Source organism: Gordionus sp. m RMFG-2023, chromosome 1 (assembly GCF_954871325.1).
Source record: "Gordionus sp. m RMFG-2023 chromosome 1, tfGorSpeb1-WG-v2, whole genome shotgun sequence".
NCBI classification, from domain to species: Eukaryota; Metazoa; Nematomorpha; class Gordioida; order Chordodea; family Parachordodidae; genus Gordionus; species Gordionus sp. m RMFG-2023.
Window position 1 is genome coordinate 43,926,131 of NC_088775.1, and position 17,024 is coordinate 43,943,154.

A 17,024-nucleotide genomic window follows, 5' to 3' on the forward strand; every position below is an offset into this window, starting at 1 on the left:
ACTTGAGCACTCTTAAAAGGCTTCTCATAGTCTTTTTCAAAATTATTTTAATAATCTGCATTTTTTACAAGAGAAAGGAAGAGATTTGTCCTGGCTACACGCCATAATCATGTCATTTTAAATTATGAATATAACTTATTTTTCCTTTTCCCATTTCCCCCTTCCTTTCTTTTATAAAGAAAAATTATTTTACTATTATAACATGAAAATAAATGGTCGTCTTTACACTGGGATTAACACATCTGTAATTTCATAATCAAATTAATTATTTTAAATTTAGTAAAAAAAAATTCTTTTCTGTTCTGGAGTTATTTTCTGATATATTATTATATATTTTGACCACTATATCCATAACAAATAAATGATTTAAGAATAATAAAAACTTATATAGGCAGTGGTACTTCAGAAAATAAATTGAACGAATTAGCCCTTCTATACCTAAGAATTTGTCACCAAATACCGATAAAATCATTGAAATTTAGGTCAATCACAAAAGAATTCCATATTTATTTTTTAAATAAATACCTTGCTTGTTTATATTATATGGAATATTTCTTAAGAATATTTTTGTGTTTTTAATCTATATATTCAGCATTTTAATTTTCTAAATAGAATTGATACAGTCATCGGCCATTTTTTCTAATAAACTAATAAATTTAATATACATTATAATTAGTGTTGTTAAAGTTACTTTTGAAACATAACTAGTTACAGTTACTAGTTACATTGGTAAAAATATAACTAGTTATAGTTACTAGTCACATTTTTATAAATTTAACTATTATTAGTTAAGTTTCATTATAAGTTACTTTGTGGTTCTTATAAATTTTAAAATGGTCTATTAATTCTGAAAATGGGTTTCAAGATTTAGTATTAATGATTTTTTCACTCAAATATTTACAAATATGACATTTATATATACAGTTGTTGCAAATATTTATTTTAAACTTATTGCAAATATATATTTTTTTATGTTAATTCAAATAGAACTGTATAAGATTGGAGTTTTTTCTGTCAAGTTTGATAATCAGAATAATATTGGAAGGGTATTAGATAATTTTTTTTTATTTAATTATATATGCATGTATCCTATTGTATAATTTGGAAAACACTTTAGATCATAGAATTTACCCGGTTTGACTAAACTGCGAATGCTAAGGTAAACTGCGAATGCTAAGGTAAACTGCGAATGCTTAGGTAAAATTTTTTATATATTATCTTTTATATGATATAAATAACTTATAAAAAATTAAATTTTTAGATATATTCAATAATAAAGAAATATACATTAATAGTTAAATTATCTTTTATCTCATAATAAATCGTTTAAATCTTTTAATATAATTATATTAAAGATATTAATAATTAAATTTTAAATTCCAATAATATTAAATCCGCAAGTTGGCGTGTATAATTATAAAATACTATTATAAAAAAATATAATCATTTAAAAATGTTATATATCAGAATTTACCCCTAAAACATTAAAGATTCATTTTAATAAGCTGAATTATCATAATACGCATGGTGGAGGGCTATGTATAATATTTAAAACAAAATCATGCCGGTAAAGTATATTGTTAATATTACTATATAAAATATTATTTTGTGTCAAATGATATTCAATAATACCAAGTTACTATTTAAATAAAATAATTTAAATATTATTTATCTTGATTTATCTAAATATTATAGTAAATGATTAATTTATATTTAAATAGTTAGAATCATATTTATATAAATATTTCACATGATGCCATTCATTCATTTACCTTTTTTTACCTCAATAACAATAGATTTTTTTCTAGTCGTCATATATCTTAATATATTCAATCAGAAATGGATAATCACGTAAGAAAATAATCTAGATACAGATGTGAAAAAATTAATCTTAGATACAGATATTAGTATTTTTTTCAAAATATCAAAATAAAATTAGAATAGTTTATAAAATATAGTTTTTACTATTTATTTGTGAAGAACATTAGTAAGAATGAATATTTACAATAATTAATAAAATATTTAATGATGAGTTAATATATCAGGCATTTTAATATCAGTAATAGCCCATTTTTATAGATAGGGAAGGGAGACTATTTTAATGGGAGTTGAATATTAATTTGTAGAGTATTTAAAATATATTTATTATTTTATAAGATAATCAAAATTTTCAAATAATTTAGTATTAGACCTTTTCGGATAAATATAAAGGTTCAATTAAAAATAAAGCTTCTGGTTCAGTTTTGATCCCTGCATTTATATATAAAATGTAATCTTTACTAATTTCGTTTGGGTTATTTTATATCCATTTATCTTAATATAAGTTGTAAATTTTTCAGTTAATTTTGGTCGTCAATATATTTTAAATATGGCAGAAAAGAATAAGAAAATTAATACAATATTTGTATCTTGTATTTTAGATACAAATATTTGTGGTACTGCACAACTCTGATTACAATTGATATTATGATCAATGATTGAGCAGTATAAAACAAATAATTATAAAGTGTTAACAGTCTAATTTTGTTGACCTTTATCTTTAAATGATCAGAAATAATAAATATATTTAATTTTAATTATTAATCTTATTTCAAAAAGGCAATGATGGAGAAGATAGATGTGAAGCCATGCTCTTCATTGTTTAGATTACAGAATAATTTTTCAGTTAATTCAGCAGTAAATGAATTGAGCCTTATCAGTTTACATTACAATTTATCAACTAAATGTAATGAAAATTTTTTAGTTGGGGAGGAAGACCTTATTTCTCAAAGGTTGTTAAAATCATTTCAGGAACATCTTTTAGAAGATTATTCGCCTAGAAAAGTTATTGGGGATGGCAATTGTTTTTATCGTTGCTTGTCTCTAGCAATTTTTGGTCATGAGGAGGAACATCTCTACATGAGACTCTTGACAGCAATTGAAATAATAATTAATAGAAAGTATTATGATATAGATGATAAATTTTACAGTAGTAATAAAACAATAAGTGATGAAAGAATTTCCACTACTGATTACAATCATATTTTAAATGATGCATTGATGGTATGAGGCTGGGCACAAATGATGCATCTTTATGCATCAAGTGCAGCTTTGGGAAAAGCATTTCAATCTTATTGTCCACCTTCTAATCGTGGGATGTATAGCGCATATACCACACCAGTATATGGGCGGGCCGTAAGAAGAACAAGTTCAATTAACTTAGTTTTTATGTGGTCGAGTTTAAATTACCCAGATAAATTGGCAAATTTTAAACCAAATCATTTCTGTTACCTACAATCATTACCATCGAGTCCTCCACCAATTATTGGTCATTTGTCACCTAGAATTGATGTAGCACCATTTATATTTCCATTAATTGAAAATAATTCCCAACATATTTTTCCACCTCCAATCGAATATCCGCCTATTATTAGCTATTTACCAACTATTTTATCTGATGATGGTTTACTATTCGATTCTCCAATTTCTGTTGACAATGATTCTCCACCTATCTCACCTTCAATCAAATCCCTGTCTAGTATGAGTCATTTATCACATATTTCATCATCAGCAAATAATCCTCCACATATTTTTCAACCTCTAATCAATTCCCCATCTAGTATCGCTTTTTTATCACCCGTTTTGATGCCAGCTATCCTTAATGATTCACTATTCATATTTCCATCTTCAGTTAACAATAATTCTCCAACTATTACTAATTTATCATCAATTGTTAGTAGCAGCTTACCTTTTTTAGACACCGATATTATTATAAATATGTTATTGAATCCCATAAATATTCTAGAATCAATACCAACCGGTATCAAAAACAATGTTATATTTACAATAAGTAATAAAGAGAATATGGTTTTGAAAGAAAGGGGTAAAAAATTAGTGTATAGCGACGATTGTGGCGCGTGGACTGGTACATCCACAGGTACAACAAAATATTATTATAGTATAAATATCAATGATAATACAATTAGCAGTGGTCCTATGGTTATTAAGGATGGCTTATTTGGCAAGTCCACCACAAAACGATATAATCATATATTTATTGCAGCAAAACCACAACCAAATCCTCAGGATTTAGTAATTTTAAATCGTTATTATACAAAATTAAAAAATTGTGAAACGTATAAAAGAAGAATATGCCATTTAGATAAACATTTAAATAGCTCAGTTCATCTTATTCAATCTATATTTATAGTTGAATACATAGGAACATATCCAGGGTTGTTTCCACATGGAAACAACAGAAACTACTCAGGGGTTTATAGTCGTACCCCAGTTTGTATAATGCGACAAATTAAGGAAAAGGTAGTGCATCAGCCTCCAAAAGACGTGTACCAAGATTTAATAGCTAATGAAGAAAATTATTTTACTCCCAGAGATATCAAACAAATTCGTAATATACAATTTAACGAATTGCATAAAAATGATTCTTGTTATTTGAAAAATTTTTCTGACCAGATAAATGAATTACTAAAAAATATTCATAAATATCCAATATTAAAAAAAATAGATATAAGCCCAGACAGAGTATGTTCGCTAATATTATATACTAGTTTAATGTTAGATAATATTAAATATATTTGTTCTCAAGATTTTCCTAGTATTATAGGTGTTGATAAAACTTATAATTTAGGTCCCTTGTTTGTGACGACAACAGTTTTCAAGAATCAAGTGCTCATGTCTAAATATTCACAGGATCATCCTATATTCTTTGGTCCTATATTTTTGCATGGCAGCTCTGATTATGAAACTTTTAACATTTTCTTTTCGCACTTGGAAGGCGTCTTCAAAAAAAATAAAATAAATGTTGAAAATCTTATATTCGGCAGCGATGAGGAGCTAGGTTTAATAACTTCGTTAAGAAAGAATTTTAGTAATTCTACTCATATATTATGCACCTATCATATGAAAAAGAATCTAAATTTATTTTTACAGGATAAAGAGGGAATGGATTCAAGGACAAGGGAAGATATTGTAACTAAAATTTTTGGCAAAGAAGGACTTGTATTTTCATTAAGCGATAAAATCTTTGGAGAAAAGGTTGAAAAACTGCGAGATTATTGTAGAGATAAACAGTTTATTAAATTATTGAAACATATAGATGCCAGTTTAAAAAATAATTTATTTTTATATGTATATTTACCTTTAAAAAATAAGGTGATATCCTATCTTTATACTAACAATAACTGCGAATCTTTAAATAATGTGTTAAAAATAAAGTTTAACCGAGATTCTACAACACCTGTGCATATGATGGTCAATAAAATTTATGAATTAAGTTTAGCACAAGAAAAAGATTTTGAAAGAGCCCTTCTTGGTTTGGGAAATTATTATTTAACAAAAAAGTATGATGTGACAAAAATTCGTCATGAATGGGACCAGATAAGTGACGATCAACGTAAAAAAATAATATTAAATGTGCTTAAATCACATAGTACAAATAAACGGAAAAAAATTACCTCGACATGTGGTGGATTGACATTAATTCAACCTACAGGATCTAAAAAACCGTGTCAATCTAAAAGATCTAGATCAGATAGAACTAGAGGCTAGTTATTATAGTTCCTACATAAAAATTAACCAGTAGGCACTAATTTATTTCAGAATTAATTTATCCAATGGCCCTTTTTAGGGCCATAACACCCAAAGGCCCTTTTTAGAGCCATAAAACCCAAAGGCCCTTTTTAGGGCCATAATACCCAAAGGCCCTTTTTAGGGCCACTCAACCAAAAGTTCGCCACAAAATCCAAAGACCCTTTTCATGGTCATTTAAACAATCAAATTATATTACTTTAACGATTAACTTAGCAAAACAAAATGTAGAAAAAGAAATACATGGACGCTTAACTCACCAACAATTCTCATTAGATATTAGCCGACATTAAAACCCCAAGTTATTATATCTCAGAATAGCAAATCAAAGTCTTTCTAAATCATCTGAAAATTCGAACAAATACACCAATCCCCCCTCTCCATTCTTTACTTAAAACCAATATATCATTTTATAAATAAAATATAACGACATTTATAAAATTACCGGAATCCCTTTATCTAAATTATATATTTCCCCTAAAAATGGTAAATCTTTATACATTATATACATTTTTATGCTAGGTGTAAAATAATCTTTTATAAACATTATATTTTCGATAAAATTTTTCTGTGATATCTTATTTATTAGAATGATATTATTGTATGGTAATATTGTAATAATGGCAATAAAAACATAGTGGCTATTTATAAAAAAGATCAATATCAAGTATGCAAAAATTATTTAAAAAAATTAATTTATCTTACTTTAACCATTAAAATGTGATCATATGTAAATTTATAAAAACCTATATTTGTTCTTGCAATTTTTCGAATGATAGATAATATATGGAATTTAGTTTACTTTTTAATTAATAATACAATATTAAAATATAATAAAACAAAAAAATAATTTTAAATTTTTTTATAAAATAATAATACGCCATCTTGCGGATTTAATATTATTGAAATTTAAAATTTAATTATTAATATTTTAATATAATTTTATTAAAAGATTTAAACGATTTATTATGAGATAAAATATAATTCACCTATTAATGTATATTTCTTTATTATTGAATATATCTAAAAATTTAATTTTTTATAAGTTATTTATATCATAGGAAAATGGATCTCACTACAAATAAAAGATAATATATTAAAATTTTTACCTAAGCATTCGCAGTTTACCTTAGCATTCGCAGTTTACCTTAGCATTCGCAGTTTAGTCAAACCCGAATTTACCTATTTTTTTGGAAGGCAAAAAAATCCCGAATAAGAGGACCATGACAAAAATACCCTAGATAATTCCCCAATTTTCAAAAAAATTAAATTAGCCTATAGAATGAATGTTATTTGATTAATTTTTTGTTGAAGGAAATTATATTTGATATCTGCATTATAATTTTGTTTTTCTTTCATAGTCATTGTCTTTTCTTATTAGTAAGTAATGATGACTAATTTAGCATTTTATACAAAAATTATTTAATTCCAAAATAATCTAAATCTTTGTCTTTCCTTATACTATGTTTAGTTTTATGCTCTAATTTAGTAATATTTAAAAAAATGCATTTATAACTTATGAAATTCCAAAGTATAAAAATTTTAAATTTAATTTAAAATTAATTTATCACAAAGCTAGTTCCTTGGAACCAAGGTTTACCCCTCACTTGGGATTATACATGTGTAGATCGTTTTGCCAGATCTTTTACTGTTAACTCCATCACTTAGGCCGAAAATACAAAAAATAAATATAACCACCTTAATAATCTTTTGTTTGTTCGGGTAGTCTCAGACACCTGTGGATCATTTGGACCCCAAGCTAAAATTATTAAATAATAGTGCAAAGGTTACATCACAGGTGATCCAAAATAAGGCTTCTACCTACAACAAAGAATATCAATAAATTTGTCGATTCAATTGTATATCTATACATGGGTCATTAAGCCCCACCGACCAAACATAAATATTTTTTTTTATTTCTCTTCTTTTAATTACATCTCATCTATAATATATATTATATATATAACCTTGTCACTGTGTCACAATTTATTCTATATTTAAAAATTCACCATTTTTTAAAAGCGTCGTGGCCTAATCGCCAAGAGCATCGTTTACAAATATGAGGGTCATGGGTTCGAATAGATTTTTTTTTCTTAATCCAACTTGGTATACTTTTTTTTAAATTATATTAATTTCCTTATTTTTTTAATTTTTATTATTTATGTACTCAAATAATTAATTTTGCTAGATGAGGGTTTAGTATATTGTTATCATGGAAACAGATTTTGGATTTCTTATTAAGAATGAGTCTTTTAAAATTGGCTTCAAGAAATTGAAAACCGATTATGAGCATCACAGATTGTTCCATCATCAAGACACCAAATATTTATATCCGAATCAAATTTAGGCTTAAGATAATGAGATAATGAATACCAAGTATGCCCTCTGCTGGATCCATTCGTCAGAATCTAAGCCATGTGGGCCGAATAAAGGAGTTTTAATGTTACAGTATGTCTCTAGGAATTTTGAATAAAACAGGAAATTTGGGATAAAAGCAAATTATGAAATGTTCACGAAATTTGAAAGCATTTCTAAAGTCTACTTTGATAATAACCATGTTAGGAGGATTTTGGATATAATACAAATGGCATGTGAAGCTATTTTGCCTTCTCCCTTAACACCAAATCCTAATTGATACGTATATTTAATAAAGTTAAGACCCTGGGGTTTGACCCTGTGGTTTGACCCTGGGGTTTAACCCTGGGGTTTGACCCTGGGGTTTGACCCTTGGCAATTAATTTTGCTAATAATCTTCTAAATAGCCTATTACAATGGGGTGGATATCACCACAGTGTTTGTGAGATAATCAGGTTTGCCCCCATAATTGATTCGAATCTATGATGGCAGGTTTTTTTAAAAAAGAGTATTTGTAAGGTTTTAAAAGCATTTAAATGATTTTGAGATTAATGTAGATTTTATACGAAGTGAGAGGGCAAAAACTATAGCGTCTAGATGTGGAAAATTTCTTAAAAGAATTGATATTTTCCATAATATGTTTGGCCATTTTCTCTGAAAATTTATAGAAATCTTGGAAGAACGAATACGGATAATCTATTCTTCTCATTTGATTATTCTGATTCATCCATCGTCAAGGTGAAAATTCTGATTCCCCGTCATTCTTGACGGGCTATCAGCTACTATTTTTATAAAGTTATAGTATATTAATTATAATTTTAATATTCTTTAATAAATGATCAATTCACATATTAAAAATAAAATTAATTATTTGAATATATTATTTAGATTTATACATACATATTTTTAGAAGTAACTAGTTACTTTTGGAAGTTACATTTCAAAAAATATAACTAGTTACAATTTCTAAAATATAACTAGTTACAGTTATTTTTTAGCAAAAATGTAACTAGTTACACAGATACTAGTTACTCTAACAACACTAATTATAATGTATCCAAAAGTTCATATTTTGGTAAAAGAAAATTGCAGCACATTTTTAATTTAGTGCTTTATAATAGGTAGGTTTTTAGCCATTTCCCCCAATTCCAAAAACGAACGAATATTTAGCCTCTTGGGGTTACATACCTATTATATACATTTCATATTTTATAACCAGTCTGTGAACCCTCCTTCTAAAAAACGTCCGGGTTTGTGTTCATTAAAAAAATCTCTGAACCAGGTTTGGGTTGGTTCTGGACACTGGTCCAGAACCATTTATAACTATAAAATGAATACACTAAAGTAAAAAACCATTCCACGAAAAATGATTTTCACAAAAAATATTTTTAATATTGAAAATAAAAAAAAACAATTGTTTTAAATATTTAATATGATTTTTTTATTATATAAATATTCATGATATTTTTTGGATATATATTTTTTGCTGTTCAAAGTTTATAATTTAAAAAATAATGAATTTTAAATAAAAAAAAATAAAAATAAAATAAATAAAAATTTAAAAAATTCTTGAACTCTGAACTCTAAATTTAAAATAAAAAAGTTCTTGGTTCTGGTTCAGGTAAATATCAGGGTTCTCGATCAGGTCACATCCCTGTTTATAATATCATTTTGATGCATAAATTTATATTAGAATTAATATATTATAATTTTACAAATCATTTAGATATTAGTAATTTTCAGTTTTATAGTCACTAGTACTGATTCTTTTTATATAAAAATTTCCTCCCTTCCCCAACGCAAATTTTCTATCTACTTACTTCCCGTCTAGGTTGCTAGTATAGCATATAGCATTTACAATTTACATTAAGTGTGAAGTCAGCCAAATTTTTGAAGGACTAGATAGTTTAAAGAAATAAACATTATTGGCAAAATAAATAAAAATTGATACCATGCCAGAGCAGTAATTTTATAAGCACTGAATATATATCTGGTTCGCGCCAATATTTAATGCCAGATTAATACTTATTAATTCATCATTCAGTTTCTTCAAAACTAAACAGAAACCTATTATAAGCCAAATTAAAACTCTTTTGGAAGCACTTTTTCTGAAGCTTTATCCAAGTCGTAATTAACAGGAACCTCTATACTCTTTCCCCCAAGCAATTCACTATATTACCACTTAACTTTTCCTTTTACTCCCTATCAAAATTACAAGAAAATACAATTAAAAACAACCCCCCCCCCCTTATACCCTTCCTTTATTCGAATGACAATATCTCCAATTTCAATAATTATCTTAAGTAATACCCCCCCCCCCTTCCCGGGGTAGATGTCCCTAGTAATTTGTACACATTATAATTTAGTGCTTCAATCCGTTTAGCAGTGAATATAAAGAAAAAGTTTATTAACAAAATAACAAATTTCCAAAAATTGTCATCATGCCAAAATGATAATAATAAAAACAAGAGCAATTATAATTTAAAAAATATTTAATGTTATTTTTTAAATCTAATTACTTTAAATTGATACATAACTTTTTTGATCACATAATGTCATTTTTCAAACTTAACTTTTCTCCACGTCTAATTAATATTTTAAAAAAGGACACTATATGGCTAAGAAAGGTATGCAGAATCTATTATATATTCAATCATTATATATGTCAGCATTGAATTATATGCAGTTTTAATCTAAATTAAGGAATATAAATAAAATTAACTTTTTATAGAGTTTTGAAATGAAAAACTCAGATCTTAAAGTTGGGCTATTTTTAAAGGCAGTCCCTATAGCTACCTTAGTTCAGCATTACATAAGAGCGGCGAATAATAATTTTAAAAAAAACATAGTTAAATCAGTGTATTTAACATAGATTAGATTGACATGGTATATAACCTACTCTAAGGCTAAAGATCATTTATGTTTTTTAACAAATCTAAATTCTTGCCTAAGAGCCATCAAATATTTTAAAGACAATACTTCTTTTCATACCTTTTGCTATAGCTTTTATACTTTTGTAATTTAATAGTGGGGAACATAAAAAAAATAGTTAAATAATGTCTTTGGAAAATGTGACCCAATAGCAGGGTTTCCCTTTCAAATAAGGTAAAGTAAAAAAGAAAAGGTTTAAAGGAAAGGTCCTATCAAAAACGGAAAAATTTTTCCTCAACAGGCCTTCCCTCACTCGATGATTCTCCCCATATATTATAAAAGTAAAAGAATGTGTTATTCAAATATTGGAAAACAATCTCTGGAAGATATTACGATCTATTTTTTAAACTAATTTATGTATTATATTACTTACATAACTACAATATAAATTATTTAAATAAAGTAAACAAAAATCTTTGCCCACTTGAATAAATTACTATTCCTATTTTTATAAAGTATTTCTATATTTAAATATTATATTTAATATTAGAACTCATTAAATTATGAAATACAGTAAAATAAAAGTTTTTAAATAATTCGACTTAAATATTTCCAGTATTTTTGAGTATGCCGGCAGCCTAACCTAAACAATAGATTGGAAATCGCTGGGGAGCTGCGAAATTTATTTTTATAATTTAATTTTTTAATTGAAAATTTTTGAAATGAAGTTTATTATGCAAATTTCAAATTAGGTTATAATTATTATCAGAGACCTTCAGACATGGCCCTAAGCCCGGCCCCACGTTTTTAAATTTACCCGGGCCGGGACTGAAATTTTTATTTAAAAAAAAATTAGTTTGGATTCACAATATGTTTTATTAATATTGTTGAAATTATGAAACAAAAATTTGCCCAACGTACCTGGTCAGATTTTTGTTATAAAAATATAAATTATAAATATTATTAAATGTCATTGACCCAAAATTTATTAGCTTGTGATATTATCTTATACTATAAAACAATATCAAGTAACAATAAACTACCTCTTGCTGATCAAATATTATAAAATTCGATTTTTCTTGATTCAATTAATATAAAATTATTAAAAGATTTAAAGCAATATAATTATTAATTTATATTATTTATTATTAAATAGTAAAAGAAAAGAAAAGAAAAGAAAAGAAAAGAAAAGAAAAGAAAAGAAAAGAAAAGAAAAGAAAAGAAAAGAAAAGAAAAGAAAAGAAAAGAAAAGAAAAGAAAAGAAAAGAAATCGAATATAAATTAATAGAGTATATAAATAATTTTTATTCTACCTGCTGGCAGTTTGCCTAGGCATTTACAATTGAGTCAACCCCAATATAAATTCTACCCCATATCTCTATTTTAACCTTAATTGTTCTAATTTTATCCAAAATGCTTGCTTTAGAAACATTTGTTCTATGAGGGACAGATTTAACCCTGTGAACATCAATCTATGAGAAATTTCAAAGAGACATTCTAAGGGTAATCATTGACATCTATCACTTTTATTATTAGAGCTAAAAATATGTTATTCTTACTGAAAGTTTAATTTTTATTTTTACTGAACTAATCATTTTTTATTGACTGACCAATTATATCTAAATACTGGTATATTACTTATACTGATTACTGCAATGAAAATAAATATGATAAAAAAATACTGAGAATTTTCTAAAAATAAAAGGTTTTAGTTATTCGCCAAAATAAAATAATTTATATTTTAAAATGTACAAGATCGGTGATTGATATATGATTAAATTTATTAAGCATTTTGATTCCATTGTCAAACTAACTCGGGGGGGGGGGGGGATAAGGGTAACTGACAACCACTTTTCTCAGAGGCTTTACCTAAGTTTATTAAAACTTATTGGTTGAAATTAAACATCTAAATAATATAAAATATTTTTTTTGTTATTGAAAATTATTGTATATCTAGAGGATATTATATATATAATAAGTTGACAAATCTCCAAAATGACTTTTTTGATAACAATTTTATTTTGCCTAACAAAAACTTGACGACAATTTTGTTTTATTAATATCAAAATTTGCTAAATCACAGTTCCAAAAAATTACATAATTTTTAAGATACCAAATATAGTTTCACTTTATTATTCTATTACTATACGACTTGAGATTGCGATTTTTTTAGAATAATAATTAAAAAAATCAAAGACTTGCAGAGATCAAAATTATAGCCCTAGCCCGGATTTGATTTTGTTAAAAAATTTTAGTCCACTCCAGGATTTATAAAAATTTCCATTTTCAGCTCATCCTAGGATATTTCTGGAAATATTTTAGCACGACCCGGATTTTTATTTTTTATCATTTTTCAACCCGACTCGGAATTTTATTCCTGTTAATTTGAATAATTGAAATCTTACTTAAAATTACAATCTTCTCTAACTATTAAATTTTATTTTTAACTCAGTGGAATGGGTAATGATATATAGCATTGGCCGTCATTTAGCAATTTGCCAAATAATCACAAAATTTTATTAAAATGCTAAAAACCCACTTATTTTTTAAAATATATTAACAGATCTACGTGGTTGTCTCCAATATTCTATATATCATCCCCCATAGCAAACTGGTTCTTGCTGCCCAGAACATCTGATTAGTGAAACAATGATCAACTAGGCTACAGACTATACTCGAAAACCAAGTTTTTTTATATATTATATTTTAATCAGTTAAATAATTAATAAGTTCAATGATGTGCATCATCATCCATAATTTATGTAACACCAAAAGCCCCCCCCCCCCACCTCCGAAAATTTTGGATATTTTTATTAGATATACATTTATATATTATCATATCTATAAATCAGAGACCTGCAGATGTACCATTTACACGGCCAGGCCCGGATTTTTTTTTCAAAAATTTTTTACGGCCCGGCCCGGGTTTAAAAATTTTAGGCCCTGCCCGGATATTAAAAAAAAATTTTTTGGCCCTGCTCGGAATTTTTTAAAATTATATTCGACCTGGTATATACAAAAATTTCACCTATTTGGTATTTTATTATATTTTTCGGCGAGTATTTTCATTTAATAAGCAAGCATATTTTATTTTTTATTTAGTATATTACAAATTGATACTTTAAAAAATTTGTGTAAATAATATTTTGAGAATATATTAATTGTATTTATAAAAAAAATAAAACTGATATTTTAATTAATAAAAAATATTAATATATAATAATGTGTTTAATCCTTTGCGTATTTATTCCAAAAACTATAATTATATTATGTAATAGATACAATAGATACTATAGCTAGTGTTAACTTACATCCAACATTATATTAATCATAACTATATGTAATCATTATAACCATATCTAATTGACGAATATAATATAATTCATGTTGTATGAATTTTTTTAAAAAATTATACGGCCCGGCTCGGGTATTTAAAAAAAAATTTCAGGTCCGGCCCGGCCTGGGTATATTTTAAAAATTTAAAATACTGTCCGGCTCTGGTACCCGTGCCCGATAAATTTAATTTTTATTTTAAAAAAAATTTTAACTTGTCAAATTGCCGGGCCTGCAGGTCTCTGCTATAAATCATATGTTTATTTTTTTACTTTGGTTTCTCGATGAATATACCCTTATTTTCAACTTCTTTGATTTCACTCGAACTTCCTAAATAAAACGAGATTTGAAACGTTCCCTCTCAGGCAACAAATTTTATTTTTTAAAATTGATTTAAAGTGTAAAAATAAATTTAAGTATAATTTCTTTGTATGTAAAATGATATTTGATTTTTATTTTTTAGTATCAGACGATAATTTCTAAGATAATGAATATTTTATGAATTTTTTTAAAAAATAATCAAAGAAATAAGAAGAAATAATAATCTTTTTTGTCTAAAATTATTTTGCAGAACAAAAAATAAAACAAAAAATTTTATTTTTAATTTAATTTATGAATTTTTTTTTATCCTACTTTATACATTTTGTAAGTACATACACTATATAATTAAAATTATAATATTATATTATAAAACTATATAAAATCTTAATATTTTAGAAACAAAAAAGGATGTCCAATTATTAAATTAATCTTTTTTAGATAATTTTTTGTCCTTCAAAAAACTTTTGCGGAAGAATTTTTAATAGTTCCACAAAAAATAATAGATTTATTTCATAAAAAGGGGTTAAAAATATAATCCAATATAAAAATTACAACTTAATTAAATTTTTAAATTTAGAAAATAAAATAAAATTTTTTAATAAAGTTTTAAAATTTGCTTTGCTAAATTATATTTATTTTATTAGGAGGCTGGACATATCGGGTGAAGGGGCACCTAAGTCTAACTAAATTTATTAAGAAGCTAAACATTTTAACATATGATAGATAATTATAATAAATATCTATCGATAAAAATGATTTTCCTTACGGTCATTCCATTTAAACTTTATACTATAAAAAATTAATTATTTTATAATTTTTTCACCTAAATTTTTAATAATTATCTTATCAAAGCTTAATTAATCACACAAGGTTAACTATTAGTATTTTGTTTTTTATCATCTTTTGTCATGACATGATGACCTGGGGAACATCAAAACGAGGCATTTAGGACCATTTATATCAATAAAATATGCAATATTTTATTATAACTTGTTAAAAAATCAGATTTTAAAAAATAATCAAAGATATTAGGTAAAACAAATAAATCAGCTTCCTTTTGAGATATAATATTTTTCTTTAATATCTACAGGTTTTAACAATTTTTTTTACAAAATCCGCTTGTTGTACCCCGGTTTCCTCAAGTTATATATGATAATGTACATGTAAATATCCCAATATGTTTGAAAAACACGTATTTATTTCTTTCTTTTTAATAAACAAAAACTTTAAAGAAATGAAAAAATTACGAAAACGATATTTGAAAATTATGGTATGAATATTTTTTTTAAATAAAATTATGTAAATTGTGGTGATGATGACACTCATTTTCTTTTGTTATATACGACGATATTTATATAGCCGTTAGATTTTAATAATTTTTTGCATAACAAAAAATTTATATATATAATTTTTTTTAAAGTGTCAAAGTCCACAAACTTTAAATAAATTATATTTAAAAATTATATGATGTGGGAAAAAAAATGCAATTTTATTTATTTATTCGTTAGTTTGGGTCTATAAAGCCCCAAGACTTTTAGATGCCTGACACCACTGCCGCTAACACCTCCTCTTAGTGTGACAACGGTATCTCATTAACGACTAGCAACCTATCGACCTTACAACAATTGAATTCTATAAAAAAAATAGAGTTTAAAATCTGGACTAAAAGAGTTCAGATTTTTAATTTTGTTGAAAATGTGGTTCCTAATCCGAAAATGTGGATCCTAATCCTAAATAGGGTTAGAAGAGGTTCTGATGCTGGTGCTTAAATATGACTGAGTAATTAAACCATCCTTTGTTAGAACCAGGTTGAGTTTCTATAAATTTTTAGGAAAGGTAGGGGGGTTGGATTTGGTTCCAAGATTTGTAACAGTTTTGAAGGTTCCAGTTCCAAACTTTGAAAAAGGTTTTACAATTTAATTTATAGAGAATATTTGGTAATCGGACAGAAATGTACCAGACAAACATAACCCGGGCATAATATACCGAACAAAAATGCCCCTTGATAAGTTAAATTGATGGGGGAATTTCTAAAAAATTTTAATGTGAGATTTAAAAGGTAAATGTTGGGAAAGATAATAATAGACTAATAAAAACAAGAAGTTGGCTTGGGTTGGTCAATGTAAGATGGAATTAATTATTTTTTAATGATTTTCCCGAACCTATGTAGGCTAATAGCTTTACCAGCTAGAAGAGTTCCATTTTTGATGCGTCGAATCGTTGAAGCAGTTGGACAGACCTTTAGACGAAGGCGTTATCAAAAAGGTGGGTCCAACAACAACTCCAATCAATTGGGCTACGTCAACGATTAATATCTTAAAGAAATCCGCGCCGTGCGGATATGCAAAGATTTTCGTTTAACAATCAACAAATATTTAGCGATGGATAACGATTTACTACCAACTTTTGTCGACCTGATAAATAGGATCGTGAGTGGTAAAATATTTTCGACGATAGATTTAAGAGATGCAATACAATTCGGAGTTAGTCCAGAATGTAGGAACCTTTAGTAATTTCGACTCATGTTGGTTGTTACCAATATCTAAGAATCCCTTTTG

At 26.2% G+C, this 17,024-nt stretch overlaps 2 protein-coding genes across 4 annotated transcripts in view; one reads left to right on the top strand and one right to left on the bottom strand.

Annotated features, from left to right (window-relative positions):
- Window positions 1–14,563, bottom strand: part of LOC135928739 (uncharacterized) — a 30,173-nt gene extending 15,610 nt beyond the window's left edge. Inside the window, exon 1 of one of the 2 annotated variants that reach the window (XM_065465276.1) lies at window positions 14,418–14,563. The gene's annotated coding sequence lies outside the window, so the exon portion shown is untranslated. The remainder of the gene's footprint in view (window positions 1–14,417) is intronic. The other variant, XM_065465225.1, reaches the window with a different exon arrangement.
- LOC135928628 (uncharacterized) lies at window positions 1,759–6,153 on the top strand. 2 transcript variants are annotated; one of them, XM_065465148.1, is made up of 3 exons: window positions 1,759–1,851; window positions 2,599–2,698; window positions 2,744–6,153. In XM_065465148.1, exon 3 carries the CDS (start codon window positions 3,061–3,063, stop codon window positions 5,545–5,547), a length of 2,487 nt encoding a protein of 828 aa, XP_065321220.1. In that variant the 5' UTR covers window positions 1,759–1,851; window positions 2,599–2,698; window positions 2,744–3,060; the 3' UTR covers window positions 5,548–6,153. The 2 variants fall into 2 exon arrangements, with proteins under 2 accessions (XP_065321220.1, XP_065321173.1); XM_065465101.1 differs by having other exon boundaries at window positions 2,599–6,153.
- Window positions 14,564–17,024: the final 2,461 nt, after the last annotated feature.

What these genes read in the sequence shown, in the direction of transcription:
- LOC135928628 (XM_065465101.1), top strand. Translation starts at nt 3,061, where the DNA reads ATGATGCATCTTTATGCATCAAGTGCAGCTTTGGGAAAAGCATTTCAA.